Genomic DNA, 26797 nt, shown 5'->3' with positions numbered 1-26797 from the left:
GCACAAACTGGTTCCACATCTAAAGCAACGTTAATTGAGATGCATTGATGAGCTATCAGGGCACCCAACCCCAAAGGTGACTGACTTCTTCAGCTTTAACCAGACAATTTCTTTCCTCTTTGCGCCACCAATCCTCAGTTTGAGGGGACCAGCAGAAGGTTGGCCCCATGCACTGGCTGGTCCCAGGGCTGGGCAGCACGGGGCTGACCTGCATAATTTTGCAGCTGCTGTTGGAGTGCAGGGCAACTGTGCAAAGGCTCATCACTCACCTGGGTGCCTGCAGTGGGACCCTTAGGGGACTTCAGGATGCCATCTACAAGACAAGACCCTCTGGTTGAAAGTGAAAGTGCAAAGTACTTTTTCTTGGTACTTTTTCCTGGATGCTCATTTATGACTTTGTGGATACTGAGCTGAATCTGGGGGTGCAAGCAGACCTGGCAATGCTGTCAGTGTGCCAAGGGAAGGGAGACACTGATTTGCACTGAGCTATTCCGTGAGAGCACATGTAAGACGGGTGCTCATCAAACACTCTGAGTGCATGAGTACCTCCATGTGGGGTCATTGGGAGGCTGTCACGAATGGGAGCCTCGCTGTCACACCTGCACATGGTGCTACGATGAGCCACCTCCTTTCTCAAGACTTTATAACCAAGAAATATGCTGCTGCTTTAGGACTGCTCTGAAACATTTCCCAGCCTTCTCCAAGGTGTTATAGACTCCTCCATCACCATCTACAACAGCTTATGGCCTCCTGCGATGTGTGTGCTGGGAGTTGGGTTGTGCCAGCACCAGCAGCTGGCTGTACAGACACTTCCAAGGGAAGTCAGCACTGGTTCACAGGAGTGGGTTTAAGCGTGGTGGGTACATCCTACCAGCTCCCTCAGGAGATCCTGTTTTCCACTGGCTGGGATTTAGGTGTCGCCACTTCCCAAAAAAGGTACAAGCTAAACCACCCATGGGCACTATGCTTCATCTTACTGTTTCCCACCTGGAGATGCAGCCAGGGTGGGTGTTTGGCAGGAACTACCCTGTTTCAGCGGGGAGGAGATTTGCACCGTGCTGGAAGGTCTCCCCAACACACAGCAGACCTCCTGCCTCCGCACTAAGCTGATTGCAGCAGTGAGTGGTCAGTGTAGGAGACCGGGACAGCTTCTAGCAAAAAACCCTCCACTGCATTTTAGGGTCAGGGAGTGGCTTCTGCACACAGCTGCAAAGGGCAGGACACTCCAGAAGAAGGCTGCCTACTTTGCTTGCCTCTGGCTCACAGTGCCAGCCTCAATGGATGCAGTGAAAAATTCCGAGATTGCACAGGGCTGAAACACGGCACCTGTGAGCAGCACACGCCATCCTGATGCCCTTCTCCAGTTTCAGGGTGATGTCCTACAGCTGGACTCCTCACTTGAATCCTTCATTCTGCCACACCTCCTCCAGTTATGCATTTGCTGATGTTGGTTTATGCTAGATGAGTTAAAAACCATCTGGGGTTTGAACCTTGTGTCAGCTGGCTCTCTGGAGTGATAGCTATGGGATACTCTGCAGATATTCACATGACAGGGCAGGAACAGATGAGTGCTCAGGTATCAGTCTAAGCTTTCTAGAAACATCCCCTCTCACCAGGAGGAGGAAGACTGGGCACTATCTGCTCCTTCTTGAGAGCCTGCACCAGGATGTTGCAGGATGAAGACAGTCACCGCACAATGTCCCTCGTGCAGGGCCTTGGTAAGCTGGGCCAGGAGGAAGAGATGCCACAGGATTAATTTACCAGGTCCTCTCTTTGACAAGCGAAAGCCACCACGGAGCTGAGGGCAGCGAACTGTGTTGGAGGAGCTCAAGGGACAAGATGGTGCGAGCAGCTACAGGGCAGGGTGAGGAGGTCCAGGCTCTCCTTCTACACGGCGGCATCTGAGACCCTCCCATTCAAGGACATCTTTGGCTGGAGGCCGTTGTTCTGGGCGTGCACCTCTGGCTTGGGCTGTGTCATCTGCTGCAAACGCTGCCAGGAAATGAAGGGAGAAAGCGTGTCAGCCTGAGGGCCAGGGCTGGCAGTGGTGGGACAGTCAGGTCACAGCAGTACCTGGGGGTTGGGACCCCTCGCCCCGAGCCTCAGAGGTGGCCCTAGTTACAGGGTGAGGGGATGGTGCATGTGGCAGGAGTTACCCCTCCAACACCATCAAAGCCTTTGCAAGTCACCTTTGCTTTGGCGCTGCACACAGCACAACAGCTCCTCCTTTTATTTGAAATAATCCTTGTAACACAAACAGACTGTTACCAGGCAATACCAGCTGCAAGCAGGAACAAGAGAGAGTTGCAATGTCACAGGCTTCAGAGCAGACCCATTTTCCCAGTTTCTGTAAATTTTCAGCCAGGATTGATTACAAACCATTACTAACTCTCTGCAGAAGGCTACAACGTTACAGTCTGTGCCACAGATGCAGATCAGTAGATGATCTCTAAGGTCCCTTCCAGCCTATGCCATTCTATGATTCTATGATCAGACCAGTCCACCTGCACCAACCTTTGCACCAGCAGCAGTTCCCGTCACCCTGAGCTGACCAAATGGAAACCGCAGAGCCAAGTAAAGCGAAGGAAGAACCCAGGAAAACATGGAGCGGCAAGTCATTACTGGAGGTGGACTGAGCATCAGGAGTGGTGCAGAAGAATGAATCACTTTTGCCTGCCAGGGACCAATGCTGCAAGCTGCAGAAAGGAAGGCGGAGGAGGATTGAGCCTGACCTGAACAGACCTCCCTAAGTCAGGAAGAAGCCCTTTCCAGCAAAAGGAAACAAGCTCCTACTCTTCAATACCATTGAAGTGGCTGTTGTTGGGCGAAGTCCCTGAAACGTTCACTGAGCTGCTTCTGCCATTCATGGTCTTTTTTTTTTCCCCTTGCATTCATGCTCAGTAGGATCAAAATGACTTGTAATCTTTCCTGTCTGTCAAAACCAATTTATTCAGCATTGGCATCTAATTTCCCTCCAGCTCCAGCTCTATTACAAACTAATCCAGGATCTGTGCATATAAGAGGCCAAAAATTCTCTCTGACTTTCTGATATGAGCAGACACACATACACAAGCCTCCTTTCTTCCTGCTGCCATCTGCTGCTTGCTTCTAGGTCTCTGAACAGTGGGGAGGAAGTCTGGGTCCCCTGATGTGTGTGAGTGCTGTTACTGGCAGGACAGGACAGAGAAGGTGCGCATCAGCCACTCATGCTGCTGACTGGCACTGCTGGTGTTTGCATGAGCTGCTGAGGGGATGGATGGAAACACATTCACAAGCTGCTCCTGAATGCCAGGACATGCTTTCACCAACCTTAGGGGAAACAGGATTGAGCCTAAGCAAAGGGTTGAACCCATATCTGTGTTTGCAGGCTTCCCTCTTCTCTCTTTTCCAGCTCATATTATGAATCATAGAATGATAGAATGACCTGGGTTGGAAGGGACCTGAAAGATCATCTAGTTCCAATCCCTCTGCCACGGGCAGGGACATATCCCACTAGACGGGGTTGCTCAGAGTCCCTCCAGCCTCCCAGGGATGAGGCATCCACAGCTGCTCCAGGCAACCTGTTCCAGTGTCTCACCACCCTCATAGTAAAGAACTCCTTCCTAATGTCTAGTCTATGTCTACTCTGCTCTAGTTTAAAACCATTGTCCCTTGTCCCATCACTAGTTTTGCCTGTAAGCGGTCCCTCTCCAGCTTTCCTGCAGCCCCCGGCAGGGAGGGAAAGGCCATTATAAGGTCTCTCCAGGGCAATCTCAACTCTCTCAGCCTGTCCTCATAGGAGAGGTGCTCTAGCCCTCTGATCATCTTAGTGGACCTCCTCTGGACCTGCTCCAACAGGCCTATCTCCTTCTTGTGTTGGGGGCTCCGGAGCTGGACACAGTACTGCAGGTGGGGTCTCACGAGAGCAGAGCAGAGGGACAGAACCACCTCCCTCGACCTGCTTGTTTTGATGTAGCCCAGGACATGGTTGTCTTTTTGTGCTGCCAGCACACATTGCTGACTCATCTTGAGTATCTCATCAACTGGCATTGTGAGGGAATAAGGAGCCCTCAAAACCTCTGAGAAGGGACCTATTACTGGTATTGCTGCTGGCCTTCAACACAAAATGGCAATAACCTAAATGTGACCTCAGATGAGAGACCAGAAATTGAAAGCACATCTGAGACACCAAACCTGCCCAGTTCCCCCACCAGAGCCTATCCAAATGGAGAGCTGGGAGGAAGGAAAGTCAAATTCCCCTGCAGTTTGACCTCAGAAGCAGAGAGCCTGAAGATGATCTCAGTCTAGCAATTCCAGCCAAAACATCTGTGAATTAAACATTATTCAAAATACAGGATCCATGAAGTAATCTCATGGGATTTAAATAGCATCTGGTGGTTGTTGCTGTTGGGCTGGGAAAGCCATAAATCAGCATCCCTGTGCTGACTTCTTACACCTGTAGCTTGCAGCAGACAGCATCGAGCCTGGGACTTGGTGCACAGTGCTCTCAAGACTGAGTATCAACACTGTAAATAAAATCTTAACAATAATTACTAGTTATGACATACAGAGACTTGTGATTCACTGCTACATAAAACTCAGCTCAAACTATTTTAAAAAATGTTTTAAACAAGATCAGTGTTGTGGGTCCTGCACAAAAGTCTGCATTGCTTCTTAACCCCTTCATTGACTAAGAGCCCTTTACAAAGTACACTACAAACTACTGCTGTGCGTGTTTGTCACTAGCAGGTCCTAACCATGAGATACTTCAAGATTCATGCTTGCAGGATGCCAATCTCTCTGCTGAGACATGCCAGGTAACCTGCTTATAGGCAGGGACTGGTGGGAATTGGGATTTCTCTGGGTTAAGAAACCTCAGAGAGTCCTTCCTAATCACTTCCAGTCCCCTGCACTGAAGAGATATTTGGGAAAAAAGGACTCCTTTTTTTGTGATGGTGACAACACAAAGCTCAATGAAGGATGATGGACTGGTGTAAGGAGAGACTACCTGAAGGTCTACCCACTAGTCCAGACGCAGCCAGCCACGTGCTGCCCAGCGGCACTCTCAGACATTTAGACGTGTTAGTACCAGTTCTGATAGTAACTCCTCTCCAGCGAGCCTGTGTCACAGAGGTTGTTCTTTGTGCTTGGGCTGATTTGAGCCCTCCTGGTTCTTCCCAGGCTTAGTTCAGTGGAGGGCTTACTCTAAGCAGAGAGCAAAATAGGAGTAGTGAAGCTGCTCATACCTGCCGGAGAGTCCCCGTTGAGGTGAAGAAACAATACAGCATGTATCCTGGAATGAGTACCATGGAGGACAGAGCCATAAGCCAACCTATGCCTTGTCCCCATGCGGGATAGACATATTTCCCCAGTGTCAGAGGTGTCATTTCCACCACACTGAAGAAGAACACACCCTGGGAAAAGAGAACCAGACATTGCAAGTGAAGGTGTGTGAATTCGGGGTCCGTCCATCCACTCTTCCCCTCACTATCCTCTTAGATGCCCTGAGTTCTGCAGCAAGTCAACAGCTCCTTAAAACAGTCTAGATGCTCTCAGCCCACCAAATGGCAAATTCATATTTCTTCTTGTTATCCTATATAAAAAACTGGAACCGGATTACCCCTGATTTCCTTCTTCACTAGACTACTCTGATGAGCAGTGCCCCGACACTTGCTCCTAAGCAAGTTAGCAGCATCCTCACAGCTGGCCTCAGGATCCTTCATCTTCCCGTCATTGGCCTTCCCACACCATTCCCTGTACTAATCCTGCTGGAAGTGCAGGAGCCAGCAAAGATGAAATTCCTCATGGTCAGTCACACTGCATTTGACAAGCCTATCAGGGGCTGAGACTGGAGCTGAAGTAGCTGAAAGTCTGTCCCAGGACCAATAACAGCTTTTTTAAATAGTAAATTATTTGCTTATCTTTTGGCATCTGAGAAAAAAAGAATGAAAACCTGATGGCCTAATTTAGATTAAAACTATCACCTAGAGATTTTCTTATGGGTCATTTCCAAAGGGCAAATTGGAAGATGCTCTTGTATTACTTTACCCATCTCAGGTCTGCCTAGGACCACCTTACACCAGACCTATACTGGGTCAAGAACATGATGGTTCACCTACAGTCCCTCCAAATTAAGAGACCCTTCTGGATCCAGGCCTGCAGATAGGATGCCCTAGGTCTTACCAGGCAGACAAGAGGAGTAAAGAAGGCCCAGCAGATCTTCCACCAGATGCAAGGTTTGTAGCCAATCATTTCTTCGATGTTGCTGTAAAACCTGTTCACACCTACAGGAAGAAACAAGCGTTGTAAAAAACCATCCCAACTCGGCACCATGGTCATCACCTCTTCTCATGACACAGCGCAGGTCAGCCACAGCAACAGGGTGACAGTGCTGCAGCATGAGAAACATTATCTGGAGGGGATGGGGAATGGGGACACAAAACCAAATTCATGCTAGCAGCTTCCATGTTCCTGGTGTCCTCTTGAAGACCAGAGGGTAGGGCCCTAGGCATCTGCCAGTTTATGCAGAGAACTTTGTGGTAGCCTGGAGAAATGAGATGACAGCCTTCTGCTCCTGATTTTTCAGGAGTTATCAGCCTAAGCTATTTTCAGTTGCAAAGTTTTCATTGGCTTCACTGTGGGAGGCTTCTGAAGTAACTCACTGTGCCCAGAGAGTAAACAAAAGAATGAGGTCTTTTGTGCTTACCGTAACACCAAGAAATTGAGATGGTCTCAAAGAAGACAAGAAAAAGAAGACACATGCCACTGGCTGAGTAATAATCAAACAGCTTGAAGACATAAATGCCACCCTGAGGAGACAAAACCAGGGTCAAGGAGTTTAGTTATAGATTAGGGTCGACAATATCAGCTGGCTGCTTGGATCGCTACTATCTGCGTCTGCTGGCTTTAAATTTAATTTCCTTGGACAGTAGAGCCGGCATTGGAGTGTTTCCACTGCAATCTGATTCCCAGCAGCAAAACTGATGTGCTCTTGTAGACAATTAGCCAGACTGTTCAGGCATGGCCAGGGGTGAGAAGAAAAGCAGAGATTCACTAGGATTTCTTACTTTTCTCCGGTTTAGACTGAGTCACTTAATTTAGTCTGCTCTGCCCCTCCCAGGAGTTTTGCTGCCTTGCCTCCTCATGAACCTACAGTGCTTCACAAATGGTCTCCAGACCACTCAGCCCTAACCTTCACACATGTGAACCTTGGCTTCTGCCCCAGAGGTTCAGGGTCTCAGGCTGGTCTTCTTTATGTTATCTTAACCCTTTGTACTAAGTGTTCCCTCAGCTTGGGCTTTGTTGACTTGAGCCCTTATTGCAAATAGCAAAAACTCAAGCCAGACTGTCACTTGAGATGTGGCAATGATGAGCAAGCCCGTTTATCCAGGATATCTTCTAGGGATGCTTTAATTTCTCCCATGCTTTTGGCACTGCTGTGCTATGCCAAAGTGACTAGAAAGGTGCCATGAATTGAGGCACAAGCATGACTGTCTGTACCTGGGTGATGTTGGAGAATCCAATGAGATAAGAGATGAAACAGACTACAGCAATGAAGACCTTCTTTCTTGCTCTCAGCAGATAAGGATACTCATCCATCAGGGCTGTAATGAACCCCTCGACGGTGCAGAACTACAGGAAAAGGTATACACCAAAGACATAGATATAAGTACCTTAGCCTGACTTCATCACCTTCCACATTTAACACCAAACAAAAAAGAGGCATCTCTGCACAAAGCTGGTACAAACCATCTTCTGAAAACACCTCTCTTCATCCACTGAATACAGAGGAAGCTAAAAGCATGAGGATGAGATATCTAAAATTAGCTGAGATAAATCTCTGCTTTCTGCCTCCTCTTTCTTCACCTGAACTCTCTAGGGCTTCCCTGCCACTGCCCTGCTTCCCCATGCTGCCAGGCTCTCTGTCACAGCAATGCATCTGTCTGCTGCTAGGACACGTGCAGGACCTTGCTTGCTCTTCCTTTCCCATGTGTGCTCTTCTCAGTCTATTGCAACATCGCTTGTGCTGTTAAATGATCTAAAACACTCATTAAGGAACTGCGTTACCCACTGCCCAGTCTCACATGCATGTGCATAATAACAGTATCCCTGACTACCCAGCCCTTCACTTGATTTCACTTTTCCAAGCACACTAAGTTAAATGCATGTAACACATTAAAAGCTCGTCCTCACAGCACATGGTCTTTTTAGAGCTGAGAACATCTGGATGGGTTGCGCAGTGCTATGCCAGGCACAGTATATTAATGCTGTCTGTACCATAACACATAACAAAGTCCCCATGAGTGCTACCTTCAAATTCATTTCCCTACTAGTTCTGCCCTATGGCATGAAGACAGTTTGACTGTATGTAAGTGAAGTGCATCCTTCCTTCCTTCCTTCCTTCCTATTTCTTGATTAATTGTGAGATACACTTTTATATCTCACTCCCAGAAACCACTGGTAACATACAGCTCTCAGAGAGCACATCATGCCTCTAGCAAAAATCCTGGGAAGTTTATGAAAGCAGCAAGCTCCTAGCTTCCCTGGTCACCCTCAGTAAATGTACAAGCCAGTGCAATGAAGATGAAAGAGCTTTCATTGCTTTTGGATGTCAGGGACCTCCCTGCCCCTGGGAGAGCACTCTAGAAAGTGCTGGGATTTTTAGATTCAGCTTTGAATAGAGAGACAAGAAATAAATAAAAAAGAAAGAGTGGAAGTAGAGGTACACAGACTAAAAAGAGCAGCACAGGGCTGGAAAGGTATATGGGAGAAAAGCAGGGAGTCTGAGCCATGCCTATAGCGGTACAGGGAAGGTGGAAGAGCTTGCACACTGCTGGCTGCTGGAGCCGGCATCCACGTGGGACAGAGCGAGGCAAAGGGTAAGGTTTCTGCCCCAGGTTTTACATCTGCACAGAGCAGCATGGAAAGCCAGTATTCCCAGAGCATCAAAGCTCAACTGTTTCAGCTTGAATTTTTAATGAGCTTAGCCTTTTATATTGGACACAAGCGCTATTACAGCATCTTTTTCTGTTTGGGCATGGATTAAGCTGCCTTTATACTCACTGACAGCGAGCTCTTCACCCCATCCCACCCAGCTCGTTGTCTGGACGAGTCAGGACTGAGATGGCACAACAGTGTGAAGAGCCAGCGTGACAAAAAAAAAGCATTGTCGAAAGCTATTCCTTCCACGTGGATGCTTAGCCTAGCGCTGCTGGAACCATAGGCAGAGCCGTGTGGACTGGCACCAGGCAAGGCAGAAAGGGAAAAGGGTTTGGAGGGTGATCAGGGGTGCTCAGGGACAGAGCATGGATGTGGGGAGTGTCCAGGGGCAAAGGAGCAAAGATAAAGATACCTCAAATAACGTGAGTGAGTAAAATCAACAGTCCCTTGGTGCAGGAAGAGGAATCAAAGTCAGGGAAAGCAGAGAGGGAAAGACAGGGAGATGGGTGAAAAGAAACAGGGCTACAAAATGAATTGAAATCTCTTCATTTTGTATCAGAAGTAAGCTTCTGCATAGTGGATGAGGTGGGTAACCAAATGTCAGTACACGGTGTTTTCTGGCCATAAAACAGGGAATGGCCTTCATGCCATTTACTGAAAATTGCCTTATGCCAGCTTCAGGCCTCAGGGGTGGTGCAGCCTGGAGGAGGCGCATCTTCCCAGCCCAGGCTGGCCAGGGGTCCCCATTTCCCAGCCTGTGTACCCAGTCTCAGGTGCTCACATGAGACAGGCAGGGACTTGAGTGAACGCACGGTACTTTCAGAAGTGATGAGGATCTGGTCCTTACGACTGCTCCTGTTCTGCCCTTTCCCCTGTGTGTGCATTTGTGGGTGTGGGTAGATACACATACACCCTTCAGCCTGCTTTCCAAAACGTTTAATTTTTCTCACCAGCTCTCTCCAGCCACAGTTTTAGCACATATTCTTTTCCTCTTCATGTCCCTACCCATGATGGTGTTTCTTTCCTAAATCTTTTATTTCCATTCACTTCTCTCTTTTGTTCTTTTTCCCCTTCAGGGACTTAATCATTACACAAGCTTCTGGGTCTGAGGGTCTGTGTTTGGGAGTCAATATAGGTGGCACCTCGGTCTGAAGGGAAGTCTCCCACCCTCTCCCTGTGTCAGGGTCTTGCTATCCCCTCCTCGGCCATGCAGAGCACCCTGAGAGGGACCCGTGGGTCCATGGTGGGTTTGACCACAGCTGCCGGATGTGCAGCAGAGAGCCATGAGAGTGGGTCTCACTGTCAGCAGCTGGAGATCCTCATGAATAACCTGCGAGAGGCGGCCTCACATGGGACAGACGCAGGCTTGCAGTCACAAGGCTTGCTAGCTCTCCTGGGGACAAAATGCCTGACCTGGAAACTGGTAGGTTAAAAGAAAGCATTAGCATATTATGCAAGAGGGTCTAGACGCAAGAGAGCTTAAAGCCCTGATGGATCAGAGGCAGAGTGAACATTAAGGCACATGAGCGGCAAGTGGGGGCACAGGAGGGAGGCGCGTGTCTATCAATATAGGTCATTCACCCCATTCAAGTAACTGCAGATGAGATGAGTGCCCTGGCAGAAAGAGGCAGATGTAGCTGTGCATCTGCAGAAGAATTCGCTACCGAAGCTAATGGACATGGGTGGACCTACTCTCACTGCCGTTCAAGGGGTTGGGGCTTGTCGCTGCATTGCAAACACAGATGTTACCCCTGCCTTTCTTCTCTAGCTGAGCTCCCGAGCATCTCTGCTGTGCCTACAACCCTGTGCACAGTGACAAGGGGCACCTTCACTCCAGCAGCCCCGGGGGGTGCAGGGTGCAAGAAATGCCCTATGGCCCTGTTGGGCCTCATGAAACCATCTCTTTTTTTTTTTTTTTTAACTGGATATTTAAAAATGCATTTGCAATTGCAGCGTGTGTTGTTTGCTTTATATGCATAAGCTGCCATGCTGTTAATGGTGTGTTTGATTGAATCAGAACTCCAGCTTGCAGACGGAGAGCTTCTTCACATGTATTTATCTTGCTTTTTTACAAGCTTGTTTTTCTTTTGATGCTTCATTCCCCCTCCTCCAGGCAATGATAGCCCCCCATGGACTGCCTGCCCTCTGAGTCTAGCTGTCAGAAAGGACTTGTAGAATTTCAAGTGGTATTTCAGAAACAAATGCAGCAAATAAATTCCACACAGTGCTTAGAGGGCTTATTGTCATGTCTCAAACTATTCACCAGTGCTCGGTGAATAATTCGTGGAGAGTAATTTCTTTTTCTGTAAATGTAGCTTCTTTTGGAACATTTAGTCGTTATTTGAAATTATTTGCCAAATAATGTCTGTGGTAAAGCAGATGTGAGCTTTATGATGTGTTTATGGGCATATGCCATAATGGAAAACCAGTTATGATTGATTAGACTTTCCTGGAAACCAGGTGTGACATTTCAGGAATATCTCTGAGTCTGATCATGAACTATGCTTGATTTATGAACACTATCTGTAATCCAAGAGAGCATCCATTTTGTACTGGTAGTTTGCACTTCAAGGAAAGAGCACATGGGCACAGGGGGAGGATGTGACAGACCAGGCAAAGGCTTTTGAAGGAGCCTTTAATTCTGAAGCACCCCAAAGGGAGTCATGCTGCAACTGACTGCTTCACAGCTAGCTACATCTGTCCGGAATCATTAGAAAAAAAAAGTAACATCGCTTGTGAAAATACACAAAATATTATTTTTTCCTGTTTTGTGAGGGCTTTGAGGGGGGTCAGGGTAGAGACCTTTTGCTATATTCAACTGCTTCCCCCTCAAATGTCTTGTAAGACTTATCAGACAGCAAAGTGCAGCCTGTAGATAAAGCTCCAGAGCGCTGGGGCTGGCTGGAGACCGGTACCTGGTGCAGAGATGCTCCTGACAGTTCCTGGGAGTAGAGAAGATGGAGACTTTCTACTCTAACCTATGAAAGTAAGCCAAAGTAATGACATTTTCTTGCCTCATAGAAAATGCAGTTTGGTCAAAGTGACACAGTAAGAAAATCCAAAGCATCCAAACTTTGCTTCTCACAAAATACCAAGAGAGCTGTGGTTTCCACAAACTATCATCACGCAGGCCCAAAATGAAGCAGGTAATACTGTTTTCCCTTACGTTACTTCCCTATTTTGGGGCTGTGGGGAATCACGTCTTAACAAGACAAAGCAGTTATTACTTGAAAGAAATATTTTTCCTTTTTCCCTTGCCCCAAAGTATTTCATCAGGGATAGCTTTCCACCAGCTCTTCTTAGAGCCTGTGAGCTTAGCTGCTGGGATCACCTGGTAGGATGGGGACATGCTGTGCCCATTCAGCAGCAATGGCACTTCCATAGGGCCAAAAATTGATCTGAACAGATAAAAGCTTTCCAAAGGTCCTCTCCTCCTACAGGGAAGTGGTAATTGCCTTATAAGGCTGACTGGTTCTGCTGGCCTTCTGGAAGCTGGTCATTGCTCTTATTTTTAACTGGCAGCAAAACAAGGACCGGTAGTGATCAGGTACCTCCACATTTGCAGTATATGCCTACATTAGGGAAGAGTGCAGAGCCAATGATCACACAGGAGGCTTTGTTTCATGCAGCTGCATCTCACCATGAAGAAAAGACCCTGCTCAGCATTGTCCCAAGGTGCAGAAGGGGACACCAGCATCATATCTGAAGATATCTTTATATCTTACCCTACTTTGTCCCTGGGTCATCTCACCTGGCTATCCAGACCCAACATCATCAGCATGGAGAAGAAGAGGATGGACCAGAGTGGGGACAGGGGCAGCTGTGTGACAACCTGTGGGTAGGCAAGGAAAGCCAGTCCGGGGCCTGCATTAACGAAAAGAGGGATGAGCCTGTGTTTATAAAGCATTTGATGGTAAGTCTGTGCTGAGGGCCACAGCTAAACAGACAGACAATGATCACGGTCAAGAATTGCAGGTATTTAACAGAGGAGATAAAACACCTGAGCCTTTGCCCATGACACACCAACCCAGGAGGAGAATGGGGAGGGCAAGAATGACTGTCTTTTCCAGCAAGCAGGAAAGTCATAAGGTTACTGCTACCAAATGGAGTTGGGGCAATTTGCTAGAAAAACAAACTGATACTGAGAGCTGGTTATAACTGTCTTGATGTCTTTTTTCCTTCCATGACAAAATGCTGTTGCTTGAGGTAAAAGCTTTCTCTGGGAAGACAGCAATTTCAAAATATGTCTCTTGTGCAAAAAGACACAGTCCCATCTTGGTTAAAGTTATTCTGAGGTTACAATTTCAAAATTGTTCATGGAAAAAGGACTCCAAATTTTGCGTATGTCTACTGAAAACATGGGCAATATCTATTCTCCTCAGAAAGGTTTCAGAAAACAAATGGCCCATGGCTAAAGTGCATGAAACTTCAGCACTAAAAGAAAGTGAACATTAAAAGCAGGTGGAGATGTCCCCATTAAAAGCAGGTGTGATGAACATCAGTCACAGGTACGTGAGACCTGTCTTGGTGGGAGGGTATGCAAAGAGGGTAGCACACTTGGGTCTTGGTCAGGAAAGGTCTGAGAGCATCCCACACTCACTGACATGTTGCTCTCAAAGGTTGCTGTTGCGTTTCCGTTTACCTGAGGAGGCCAACTCTGAGATTGACTTCTTTGTGATGTGTGACATGAAGCCAACAATAGAGAAAATAACAAATCCAGCAAATATGCTTGTGGTGGAGTTTATACAGCAGACAATAATGGAATCCCTGGAAGAGAGAAAGAAAGAAAGAAGGAAAAGAAACCAAAAGAAAAGAGAGCAGGAGTGAAGAGTGGGGTAAACTTGAGTCTTGCCAAGAACAGTTCCCATGCCACGGAGAAGTAGCGTGGATGACATGTGAAGTGTTGTGCAGACAGGGGAGTCCCACTATGACAATTGCAGCGTTCCCCTGTGCATGTTTCCAGTGAGGAGACATTGGAGATTTGGCATCCTAGACTCACTGTGACCCCTTCCCCCACCCCTAAGCACTCCCTACCATTCAGAAGGCTGGAAAAAACCCAACAGACCTGTAGACGTTGTTGTGGAAAGTGTTGTAGCTCCCCAGAGCAATCAGGGACCCAAGTCCTAGGCCATAAGAGAAGAAGATCTGCGTGGCTGCGTCCATCCAGACCTGCAGAGAAGGAGCCAGGAGAGGAGTGCTGAGGTAGGAACACCATGCTGCAGGCACATCTCCTGCAGCAGCTCAGCACAGGGCTAGCGAAGGGGCTGGATGCAGACCACGGGGCTACAGGCTTGGCCATCCAGCCCACTCAGGTGGCCAGGACCTGAGGGCACCCTGTCACCAGGGCCATGGGTACCTGCAACACTGGCTACTGACTCATAGCTCCAAGGAAATGTTTGGGCCAGCAGCTGGAAATGTTACAGGAGTCACCTTGAAACCTGTAGCTGTGTCACTGCCAACCAGGCTGCCTCTCCTCCTTATCGTGTCAGGCGAGAGCCTGCTAGACAGCAATGCCTCCCCAAGGAGGAGGAGGAGCAGGGGGTCTGCATCCTTCCCAAGGGGTAAGTGCATTGAGAGTGCAGCCAGACTCAGCACCAGACATACACCCCCAGCCCTTCGAAACCTGTGGCTCAGGGCTACTTCCAGGGATGGATGGGGTTGGAGGAAGGGTGTGCACCCTGTTTTCTGAACCATGTCCCTCCGCCCTCAGTGGAGGTCTGAAAGGACTCGAGCACCATCCAAATTTGTGTGTATGTACTTGCTTTCCCCTGCACTCATCTGCTCCATTCCTCTTCCACTTTGTATCTTTGTGTTTTCAACATAGAGTTTCTTGTGCAAACAACTGCAGAGGACAGTTTGCAAAGCTGGTCCTGGTGCATTAAGGGCTTAAAGGTTAGAAGGCACATGAAAAAGGGGCAGATTGTTCATTTCTTAATTGCACAGTATTTAAACAACTCTGCTGATGTTGAAAGCCTTGTTTCCAGCGTTAGAGCCAATGCAGCTGACCGTACAGTTACAGTGAGTTTCCTGCAAGAGGGATCATTGGCACCCCTCGGGAAGTTATGAGCATCCAACTTGTCCCTGCTCTCAAGTGCCTGCTGACCTCTAGAGCCATGGGAGCATCGCTGCTGCAAAAGGCAGAGCCTGTGTCACCTGAAAAACTTTGTCTTTATAAACCTCCATGCTTCTTCCGGGACCTCGCTGTGATTCTTCTGAGCAAGGCAACATTACTGGCCACCAGTCATCATTTCAGCACTTCAAAACTTGCTGCCATGTGCACTGTGGTGCTTGTGCTGCTTCTGAACTCCCCACACTAGCGCCACTGAATTGTTCTTTTTCTGGGACAGGATAGTCAGTAAAATGAGGTATTCTCATCCCAGACGGGAGGTTTCCTTGCTGAGGTAATTTCTCAAACCCCCGCCTCATGGATAACACCGCTCAAGTACAGCAGAACTGCTGTGTGGACTTCCACCCACGAAGGTCCTACCCTCTCAGCTTTGTCTTAGCCTGTGAGGTTCATGGCTCCTTGAATGGGGAAATACTCCATTTATAATATATTTAACATACCCTTTAAAATATTCAAGGGAAGTGCCCAGAGAAGACTAATGCAGAGATAACCAGGAGGTAAGATTTTTTCTGTAGGCTACAAACCTCGGAGTCGGAGAGCTTTCTGAAGTCAGGTGTGAGGTAGAAGAGGATGCCCTCCTTTGCTCCTGGCAGTGTAACGCCTCGGAAGAAGAGGATGAAGAGCATGAAGTAGGGGTAGGTTGCCGAGAAATATACCACCTGCGAAAGACACCACGGAAGAGAAGCCATCAGCCCAGCAGTGCCCAGGATGTTTCCTGCCCATGGTGGCATTGCATTGGTGTGTCCCCCTGCGAGGGGGGTGGGCACCTCATGCATAGACGCTTTCAGCAGCACTTCCTTGCATTTTCTGTGTCCCGTTCCTGTGCTAGCAATGTTTCTGGCTGTTTGAGGTTTCTCACCGCCACTGAAACGCAAGGACGCACTAATAACAAAAGTAGCAGGCTAAACTCTGGATGAATTGTCCAAAGACAAGGGAATTGCATAGTGATAAATTTAGTCCACAGAATTAATCCCTTTAAGTCATCACATCCTTATTTTGCAGAGCTAAAGCTGGTGTTTCTCTAGTCCAACACATCAAGCAATATCAGTCGTCTTGACTCCACCACCTTCTTTCCAGCACTGTTTCGGGGACTCTCCGGTACAAGCCATCCCTCATCACAGGGACTGTACTGGCAATCACCAGGGCTTTGCTGTGGCTGTGTAACTAAAACTTGTCTGAAAGCCACCGGGGAAGTTAACAGCTTAGGTGACCTATGCCTGAAGTGCTTCTTTCTGATCTCTCCTTTAGATCATTCCTTTCATAATACTGTCCTGCTACACCATGCTGTGCTCTAAATAACACATCTCAGTATCTCAGCATTGCTGTTTCACTAAACTAAGCAATTACCTTTCCACTGTGCTAGCCTTAAATGCTAGACAGTGAATAGCAACGTGCTTCTGATCTGAAGGTCTCCCACCAATACCTAAAGGGCAGCAGGAACATTTTCAAAGAAGGTGGTGAGGTTTTTTTCCACCAGCAGTGTTTTCAGAGGTGATGATTTTCAAAAGGGGGAGCCCAGAAGAGGTCTCACTCTCTCAAAGGGCTGTTCTGGGGTGAGAAACATAAGTAATCTCTGAAAAATCTCTTCCCAAGTCTCTTCTGAAAGGGACTGAGCACTCAGCCCTGTGACTTTACTGGGAAGAGCTATTATCTATGCTTAGAATGAAAATAAACACAGTAGCAATTTTTACAACCGTGAAAGGTAAATGTCAGGAATTTAATAGTATCTACCATGATTCTTCCTTGAAGCACCATAACTTCAGTTATAGGCACTGGAATAAAATTGAGTCCAGAGGACATTTCAACAGCCAAGACCCAAGTGTGGCAATGAGAGGCAGCATGGAAACACATGGTCCTCACACCATACCTTGCCTGTCCACTCGACGCCCTTCCAGATGGAGAAGTAGACCAGCAGCCAGGCCAGGGCCAGTGTGCCAGCCAGGGGCCAGCGGATGGTGCCGGGCTCCCCCAGGCTTCCAGACATCTGGTGCATATTTCTCCTACAGTGGAAGAGGTTGTCTTAAGGGGAAGTTTAACTTTTGGGGGAAGAAGGATCAGAAATTTCAGAGGTGGCTGAAGGGCGAAAGGCTAAGTGCAGACAAGCACAAGAGCCCACAAAACCCTAAAGGGACCTAAGGCTCATTGTGACGGGGTAAAGGAAGGAGAAGAGGGGAAGAGAGGCTGTTATCCTCTCTATCTATCTGACCCCATGCCCACCCCAGCTGATGGCCAGCTCTGACAACCGCCTGCCAAGGGTGTCCAAGGAAAAGTGCCAGTGGGCATGGCCACAGCCCCGATGAGCAGGGGTGATGGCCGTGGCGAGGGGGAGAAACCTGGTGTAGGCAGGCTGCGGACGTACTCCCAGAACTCGGTGACAGCACTGGTGAGGTTGGTGGTGTCGCTCAGGGAGTAGTTGGAGAAGCAGCGGTCGGTGTTCCAGGCATTCCCGCAGCTCTGCCACGGCAGTTCCTGCGCCGGCACAAGGACAGCAGGTTTATCGTTAGTGTGACATCTCACAAGGGCAGTGACAGAAACGAAATTCGTCTTCTTTTAAACCAACAACACACCCCCCCTCCCTTTTTTTTTTTTGTTTTTTGCAAAGAGGACGGACAGCTACTCCAGATAGGCAGGAACCTTGAAGCCAAGAGCATGAAACTATTTTCCAAAATAATGATAAATTGTGGCTCGGATTTTCCAGGAAACAATATCACAACGTGATTAGGGCAGTTCTGTAGCTCTGTTAAAATGTTAGCAATTCCCCAGATAGAAAGCCATTTCCAATTAAGTGTTGGTAATTAATAGCTACTAATTAAAATAGCTACCGGGGGATATTGTGTTTATAATCATTACAGCTTTTGGCTAGCCTCATTCAACAAGTGGTTGGAATTTACTGCACAAAGAATAAACACTGATTTGTTTCTTATCTGTCATCTGTATCAAGCTTCAATGCTTAAAAAGTGATGTGGCATTCAGAATGGGGGCGTGCGGTTTGTCTACATGAATAAACTACTGTAACACAAGCCCAGGAGTAAATTTAAAGCCTAGTAGCTATTTCATGCTGTCCCCTGCCCCGATTACAAGCTGCACAAAGGGATTCCTGGGAGATGTTTACACCGTAGGTAGCAGTGTGACAGCAGCACACCGCTACAGATATAACACAATCAGTTCTGGCGCTGCGAGCGATGGAACCGCAGCGTCAGGGGCTGTGTGAGCAGGCAGGGCAGCTCGCCCACGCCGTGCAGTGCCACAGCCAAGGCAGCCCCACAAGAGCAGCTCAGATATGTCTCCGTACGTGGCAATCTCATTTCCCGACTGCAGTGCATGGAGATAAATGCAGAATGGATATTTTGGGTGATTTCCCTCTGCAGATAAGACCTCAGGCTCCAGCTCAGCAGAGCTTTAAGAAGCTGTTTGTATCCATTCCTATACAGACCCATCAGAAATATCGTGTTTTAAGTGCTTTGTGGCATCAGTGCCTTTGAAGTGCTGCCTTCACCCCCACATCTAAATCGGTTCACTCCAGCAGATGATACCTAAGTCACACACTGGCTTGACTATGGAAGGGCTATGGGAGGGGCAGGGGGGACACCCCAGTGGCCACCCGGGCTGTTTGAGCCCACACAGTGATTTTGTTGGGGTCTTGTTAATTGCACTGGAGCAAATGCAATGCCTCAAGCAGCACTACACAGCAGCCCTTCAACCAAGTGGTTTGCACATCACAGACGCTGTGCCGCTCTTTTAAGGAGGGGCATACAGGGGGACGGTTTGTTGCTGCTCCAATTCCTCTGAATTTCAGAGGACAGACACTGCAGAAGGCAAGCTAGCCTCAAAATACTCCTAGTAAAATTTAGGAGGAGGAGCGGACAGGAATCAGCCTAGCTTTTTTCATTTGTACCTTGAGTCCTTTGAGGAATCTGGAATTAATCTCTTGAAAAAAAAAAAAAGGGTCTTGAGCCAAACACCTGGAATTGCTTGTGCAGATAGGAGCACTGTCACCAGTTGTGTCTGTGACACTTGACTGTACCAGAGCCTCATCCTAAGATGCATTCTACCCAAGACAGAATGGGGATGGGTTCCTTTGGGGTAGCCTTTTGTTCCTTCAGGAACCCCCTGAGGGTGCACCTAATCATCCATGACTGACAGGTTTGTTCTGGACCCGTGAGTCTACAGTAGGTGTTGGTAGTAGAAACACAGCTGGGAATGCCAAACAGAATATTTTAGCTAAAGCCTTGATAGATACTTGAAAATTTTGATCAAACAAAAAGTGAAACTGATACACAACGTTCATAACAGCATTTCAGGGTTACACCTAAATGAAAAAAAAATAGCACATTTGAACCATGGAATTGATGCCTTTAAGGCTGCAGGTTGCTCAGAGAGGTAAAAGAGCTCTTCCCAGCTGCTGAGCTAACATAAATCATTCAGCTACCAAGAAGTTATGTGGGGCATGATTCTGACCTTGTATGGTAGAAGACTCTACTGTAGAAAAGGAGCCCACTATAAACCACAGTGTCAAAGTACCTTCTAAGGGACAGTCATAAGCAGATGTCTAAATGCTTTCTGAATCATTTTCCCAGCAGAAAAAAATCCCCAGGATTTCATTTATCAAGAGAAGCATAAATGAGGACTAATTAAGGTCAGGACCAAGTCCTGGGTAATGAGAACATGTTGTGACAAAGCCGGTTATGGAAATGTGCAGCTCTTAGATTCACACAGCTCTAGAAATAGGAGAGACACAGGGTAGGTTTTAAAGACTGATGTAACTGGCAACAGTTCCCAAAGAGGGGATGGGACCATCTCCTCCAGAGGACCAGCATCTCCAGAGGACAAGCATCAGTATCCATCAGCACTACATGACTGCCTCCAGAGCTGACGAGCTTCTTTGGAAAGGGCTCAGCAGGGTGCTCTTGGGGGCACAAACTACAAGCAGCGAGTGTGTGCTTTGTGGCATAAATAACTCCTCCCCATAAAGTGGTGAGTAAGGACCCACAGTGCAGACAATACCATGCTGCTGACATGCCTGTGACTCACCGTGGTGAAAGAGTTGAAAAGATAGTAGAGAGCCCAGGCGATGATGACAATGTAGTAGATATTGAGCCAGAAGGAGAGAACCACAGCTGCCAGCCCCACTCCTGTGAACAAAGGCAGAGAGCAGTGTCAGTCCAGGTGTCTGGTGCCCCATTGCACTCATGTACATCACAAGTTTTGTAGCAGAGCCGGGAAAAGTGAACCGGCTCATCAGTGCTGCACTTGATGCAGCTACACTGAACTGGTCAGTGGGGGAGGCTTGTTTCCTCACATCTCTCACCCACCCATTTCCATGGGGTGAACAGTGCTACCTCTTTCAATATGCTACAGGTACTTTGGGGACAGAGCTCCGTGAAAATAGGATCTGGTCACTTCCCCTACCAATTTGCTCTTTCCCGCATCCGAGGCATTTTAAATCACCACCGTTTTACAGAATGCTGCTGCTCCAGACATGGCAACAAGTTCACAACCCCTTTCTACAGCTTTCCCATGCAGTTAAACGGAGCTCACATGGGGAGGTTTGGGGCAGGCCTTCTGCAACCCCTTCGTCACAGTCCCTGATGCTCATGAAGTGCCTTGCCACCATACAAGACTGCTTGAACGGAGCACAGTGATCTTAGTGACTGCAGACTTCAGGGTCAAGGGCAGCTTGATGAAGACAGAGGGAAAAATCTCTCCTCCCCTGCCACTCCATTCCAGTCCACGGGGATTTGCTGACTTGCTTCCCAAACCACTGAAGGTTTTTTCTCTATAGTTATGTGCCATCACCTTCACAAACTTATGGTACAGTACCTTTAAACATGGGTGCTAGTTTCCAGACTCCCAGTCCACCAATAGAGGTATACTGGCCCAGAGCAGTTTCCAGCAGGAAGAGGGGAATCCCAGCAAACACCAGTGTCAGGAAATAGGGGATGAGGAAGGCCCCTGAAAGAATGAGGAATATTATCAGACAGCTCTCCTCTTACCAAGAAGTAAATGCTTCCAGCTGCGGTTTTTGGCTCCGCAGCACCCATATGATGAGGAACAGACTTGCTTGGAGGCAGCAGTTTGCAGCTGGAGTTGGTGTATTCTCTGAGTCTTCCACTGAGATCATCACTGCCTTCCGCTTATCTGTTCCTATTGCTATGGCTATATGTGTATTCTATATACATGTATACTGGCATCAATAGCTATGTGATGCCACTCTTAGATATTTAGGCAATGCTAAGCCCAATCTGACAAGAAACCCGAAAGCTTGGACACTGCCAATGGTAACTTGATCTTGCTGATGTTTTTTGTCTTACCTGCAGCAGCTCCCAGTTCTTACCTTGAGGTAAAGGAATATCTGATATTGACCACTACTTTCTTTGTTTACAGCAGTTTCAGTCTTTTAAGGAAACTGTGGCTAAGACTCTATTTGCTCTTGTAACAGCTCTATACATGTCCCCACCCTTGTTCTAGGTTTTACTCTTAAAATTCTTGGTGAACATATTATTCTTCTCTATGGACCCTATGAAAATCATCTTGTCACTGGAAATGAGGTTATGCAGTTATTCACTAGGGATATTACTTGTACTCTGCTATTAGGAGAGCAAATAGAATAGGAGAGTCTTGCTGTGTGATTTGAAGGCTGTACGTGTTCAGGTCATCCTGACTTCTAGGACTTGGGACAAAGCTTATTTTCCAGCTTCCTCATGCACATGCTGGAGCATGCCATCATTCCTGATAAGGACAAACTCTTGCAGAAGATGCTGGCTGGGGAGAGAGAGGGGACACTCACTCAGAAGCAGCTGGCCATGTCCAGGACAACACTGGTTTCTGCCCTAGCCAGAGGGCTGAACTGTCAGTCTGAGTTGTCTTCTCCAGATATTAGTGGGAGAGCAAACACGGAGCCAGCGAGCTGCAGCCCAGCTTGCACCTGGCAGAGCCAGGCCCCAGCAGCTGCTCTCCCAGAGCAGGGAAGCAGCAAGGCACAGCCAGGGATGCTGGCTCAGGGGACACCCAGCTGGGGATGACTGCCTGCCAAGCAGGGAGCTGAGTCCAGCTGGGAGAGGCAGGAGCCAGCACCCGGCAGGGCAGCCTGTGGGAGGCGGCGAGCAAGAGGATCTGGCAGCGGGTGGTGGGGAGAAAACACGCTCCTGGCCAGCAGCTCGATGACCATGAGCCTGAATCGCAATCTGGCATGGAAGCACAGGCTCTTGGCTTCACCAGCAGCCTGGTGTGGAGGAATGAACAGATTTGAGCATCGCTGCGCGCTCAACATCCTCCCCTGCGCTCTCGCTAGCCAATGCAGCCTGCAAGGTACAGCACCCTCGGAGCAATGTGGGAAGCCGGGATCAACTCCGGGGCCATGGGTGTGCCTCAATGCAGTTTGGAAACAGAGCTTATCAGCAGTCACTGTGCCTTGCTTGCTTCTGCGCAAGCAGCTAATGGAATTTGGCTGTGGCCCTGACGATCCTGCATTTTTCATCTACAGCAGGCCAGGAAGGTTTGCAGGTAAAAGATTTTATTAGACTGTTGAGAAAAAATGGACATGTTTGGAACCTGAGCCGTTTATCCTAGCTTGACAAAAGTCCTCTAGAAGAGGGTGAAATCTACCAAACGGACTGCAGTCTTGAACTGAGGGCTGTTGGCAATGACACTGTCACTCTGGAGGGTCAGGTCCCCAGGCAGGCATGGATAATGTCCCTGAGTGCTGTACATCCAGAGGGAAAATCAGTTCTGAAATCTGCACCTAAATCTGTCCTTCTGCATGTCCGTGCCTAAATCCTCAGCAGAGAGAGAAAAGGATGGTCTTTAATCTGTGTTCCCAGATGGGCTGCTGAAAGGTCTGGTTCAGTTCCTGAGCCTGCTACAAATGATTGTGTATGACCTTGGGAGAGTCCAAACTTGTCTCCAAAGTCCATGGTTCCAAAGGATGATGGTGCTGGTCCTGCCCCGCCTGCTCCTAGCATCAGCCCTTAGAGGCAGGGAAAGATCACAGAGCACCTGGCACTCGCTGTGCAGCCCCAAATCTGCCTGCTCTCTCCAGCTCTTAATGCCGTACAGCAAGGAATAATAATTAATCCTTAAAACGGCGAACACTGCCCACAGATCAAAAGTTGAGCATTACAAGCTGTTACATGCCGTTGCTTGGAGTCTCGACGTGTAAATGAGAAATGCATGATGCTTATTTAAAGAAACATTCTTCTCTCAAGTTTTTCAAGCTCAGGATCTCACAGACAATTTTTAGCACCTACTGAGCTGTGTTTGGAGTCAATTTAGAGCCAGGTAAAATCCTGTTGACATCAGAAGGACTGCATGAGGTTAGAAATCAGTGTAGGGGCTGGAGCATTAGTCATAGCTGGGCACATTTGGCTGCATGCAGAGCCAGCAGGGAGCCGAGGCATCACTTTGGGTAAAGCCTGCTCCCCGCAGCAGATGGGACTTGTGCTGGGCTGCCGTACCCTGGCTGAATATCCCCTAATTACGTGCCCGATTACAATGCTGAGCAAATCAGCCATGAGCTGATACAATGTGACAGCAGTAAGTGAGATGACAATATTTCCATTCAGTTCAATTTGCCTGTGCGTAATGGAAGCAGCCCACACGACCGCGCTCTGAGCAGCGCACATGCACGACGCTAAAATTAGAGTCCCACCCACAGTCTGCTCTGCTCCGGAGGCACCTCCGTCGGGGCAGAGCCAAGACGGTGCCCACCCGATTGTGAATCAGATGCTGTGGCGACACTTCCTCGCCACTTCGCATCAGCTCCCGGTGACGCTTTCGTGCGTCAGCTCTCCTGCCTGTCTCCGGTAGCAGCAGCCTCCACTTGCTGCTCATTATTGCTGGCTGTGGGAACCGTTGTGCCTGTGAACAGCCAGATCAGGTAGGGGTGAGAGGAATGAGCCATAAAGGCTGCCCCGAATGCCACGAAGCAGCAGGCGAGGCAGGTTTTTTGAGAGGATGCAGGCACCAATTCCCACCTTTCATCCGTCCAGTGGTTTTGCTCGCAGCCGGCTGATCCCTCTGCCTGCCGGTGGCTGCCAGGGCAGAGATCACCCTGTGTGCTATTGCTAATGCTAATAATAGTGCTCCACACCTCCACAGCATCCTCTGTCCTAGGATCTCAGCTGATGTTATAAATAGGATTGATTTTAGTTTCAAAACATCCCTCATCTAATTATAGATCTCGTCATCCCCACCTTTATGTGTGAGGAGACAGAGTCACGGGCAGTGTGGATGGATCCAGTGTCTTTGAGACGGCGCAGCAATCGCATGGCAGAGACTGGGCTAAAAACCAGTGCTGGGACTTAGCCACAGGCCTACTGTTGTATGAGAAGGGCTCGCACACTCAGGCTAGTATGTGGCTACATAAAAATGGCACACCATGGCACACCATGGCTCTGGAGGCTGTGGCTGACTTCCCTAGGTAGACTTGTCTGTTTCCCATAGACTTTGCCTGGCTTAGCCACACGTTCTTGCCTCTGAACAAAATGACATACCGAATTTGAAATCTTGTCAAAATGAATAACTGTCCACTCTCCCACTGAGGCTCACTCCATGAGCTTCAGAGAAAGGACCAAGATGTCCCTAAACACTGTGCAGCTACCTGGACAGACTGCTGTGGGGAACCAGACCCCTGTTCTCCTTCCCAGGGTGGAAGGAGAAGAGTATCCTACACCACCTACAGCATGGACAGCAGAAGTGGGCTGGTGATATGAGGAGAAGTCATGAGAGCCAAAGACAAAGCAGGTTTTGAAGAGGGAATTCAAGACAAAAGGAAAAGAAAAAAGATGTGGAGAAGAAGCCTGAGAAGAGACACTCGGCGTGGCATAAATGAATGTGGCAACGGGGACAGGAACTCTGGGCAGTGAAGAGCTAAGAGGGAGGCAAATAGCAACATGGAAGGACTAGCAGGGGCTACTAGAAATGTACATACAGCTTTAAAGGTGAGGTGAAGGGGTTTGGACTTGTGTGGGAAGTCTTAAGAATGGTTTGAGGAGGTGAGCAGCTCTTCAAAGAGGGTGGGAATGTTATTTTAGTAACAGGCACCAAAAATATGAGAGCTGGGCATGTGGGGAAGAAGAAGGAGCCTCTGCTCTACCAATGTCAAAGCATCAACCCATATTCCCCACCACAAAAGCATCTCCTCATCAAGGCTGAAGAAAGACCACCATTTTAAAGGGGAGCTGAGGCACAAGAGTGTATATCCTGACTGGATCCAGAAAGCCTGTAGCTGGGCAGGGAGCTGATTTCCCAGATCTCCTGATTTGTGCCCCAGCACTGCCAAACTATTGCAAAGCTAGAGAAAGGCAGGCAGATGGGGAGACAAAATTTCAGCTGAAGACTGGTAAGAAAAGGATATAATGGCATAACAATAAATAGAATTTTTAAAAAATTGTGTTGGCCATCTGCAGAGGAGGGCACTGCTGACAGATACATCACAGTTACTCTAAGTCCTTTGCTAGCTGCTGCCTTATAGAATCATAAAGGTTGGAAATGACCTTTAAGATCATCAAGTCCAACCTACAGCCCTACACCACCGTAACACTAAACCATCTCCTGAAGTGCCACATGCAGCTGTTTTTTAACACATCCAGGGATGGTGACTCCACCACTTCCTTGGCAACCCATTCCAATGCTTCACCACCCTTTTGGTGAAGAACTTTTCCTAACATTCAATCTAAACTTCACCTGGTGCAACTTGAACTCATTCCCTTTTGTCCTACCACCGTTCACTAGGGAGAAGAGGGCAACACCCGTCTCACTACAGCTTCCTTTCAGGTAGTTGTAGAGATCAATAAGGTCTCCCCTCAGCCTCCTCTTCTCCAGTCTGAACAGCCCCAGCTCCCTAAGGCTCTCTTCATAAGACTTATCCTCTAGTCCCCTAATTATTGTCTCATAGCTTCTGTTTTTCAAACATTAGGATGGAGATGACCCTTCTCACAACACTGTAGTAAGTCAAAGCTCATTTCCTTCCATAGATGATAACACTTTTGTGTGTCTGTGTACATGTACATACCTATGCATACATGTATATGTGTTTGCCATGGTCCATGCAAAGCTTCTAATAAAAACTCCTCAGACATATGACTCAAAATTAGACGCAAAACTGTTACCTGTTACAAATAGACTAGACTGAGCAGAAAACCGCCATTAGCAGAAATAAACTGCTTTCTCTGGGAATGTCCTAGCATCCAGCTGGGTGCCTATGTGCATAGCCCTCCTTATAAATAAATGAGATCCCCAGACACTTTGTTGTAGCAAATTTGGACTGCAGAAGCTTGACAAAATTCAAAGCTTCTTGTTAGATTTCTTTGGGCTGCTTCTTCCCAACCTGCACTTGCTTGCAAACCCCACAGACTGTGGGAGTTCCTCTCCTGACACATTAATGACTCACATGGTGAGTGAGTGCTCTCAGCTGGTCCCCACCAGTGCTTGCCCAGACCCACACCAAACCGAAGCCCGTTCAGGTCCAAAGGTTCTCAGGGATGAGTGCAGCTGCCATGCATTTCTCTCACCTCCTCCATTCTTGCCACAGAGATACGGGAAACGCCAGACGTTGCCCAGCCCGATAGCATAGCCCACGCAGGACAGTAAGAAGTCAAATTTCCCCTTCCAGGAGCCTCTGTCTGGGATCTCCTTCTTCTTCTTCTTGGTGTTCTGGGCGTCAGGGGTGATGGATTCCGATTCCTCCAGGGCTGCTTGCTTTACCTCAGAGGGAGAGCTGAGCTCCACGGAGGTGTTGTCCATCTTGCCCAT

At 48.2% G+C, this 26797-nt stretch overlaps 1 protein-coding gene across 1 annotated transcript; it reads right to left on the bottom strand.

Annotated features, from left to right (window-relative positions):
* Positions 1 to 1887: 1887 nt before the first annotated feature.
* On the bottom strand, positions 1888 to 26797 carry LOC104280750 (sodium- and chloride-dependent GABA transporter 1-like). Its single transcript, XM_009878498.1, has 14 exons — positions 26557 to 26797; positions 20867 to 20998; positions 20078 to 20178; positions 17406 to 17515; positions 16914 to 17046; positions 15571 to 15705; positions 13985 to 14088; positions 13562 to 13686; positions 12671 to 12783; positions 7480 to 7611; positions 6686 to 6788; positions 6163 to 6263; positions 5226 to 5393; positions 1888 to 1992 (listed from the first exon to the last, which is right to left on the bottom strand). Exons 1-14 carry the CDS (start codon positions 26795 to 26797, stop codon positions 1888 to 1890), a joined length of 1803 nt encoding a protein of 600 aa, XP_009876800.1.

This window comes from Apaloderma vittatum, unplaced genomic scaffold (genome assembly GCF_000703405.1).
Source record: "Apaloderma vittatum isolate BGI_N311 unplaced genomic scaffold, ASM70340v1 scaffold10941, whole genome shotgun sequence".
NCBI classification, from domain to species: Eukaryota; Metazoa; Chordata; class Aves; order Trogoniformes; family Trogonidae; genus Apaloderma; species Apaloderma vittatum.
Note: the sequence above shows the minus strand (reverse complement) of the source record. Positions and strands in the feature narration are given on the sequence as shown.

Bases quoted from the DNA above. Each gene is read 5' to 3' on its own strand.
- LOC104280750 (XM_009878498.1), bottom strand. From the start codon at position 26,797: ATGGGCAAGATGGACAACACCTCCGTGGAGCTCAGCTCTCCCTCTGAG. The intron at 15,706-16,913 runs GTATGGTGTGAG...TGTCTTTCGCAG, and splicing joins GCGTCGAGTGGACAGGCAAG to GTGGTATATTTCTCGGCAAC. The intron at 6,789-7,479 runs GTACAGACAGTC...TTGTCTCCTCAG, and splicing joins GATTCTCCAACATCACCCAG to GGTGGCATTTATGTCTTCAA.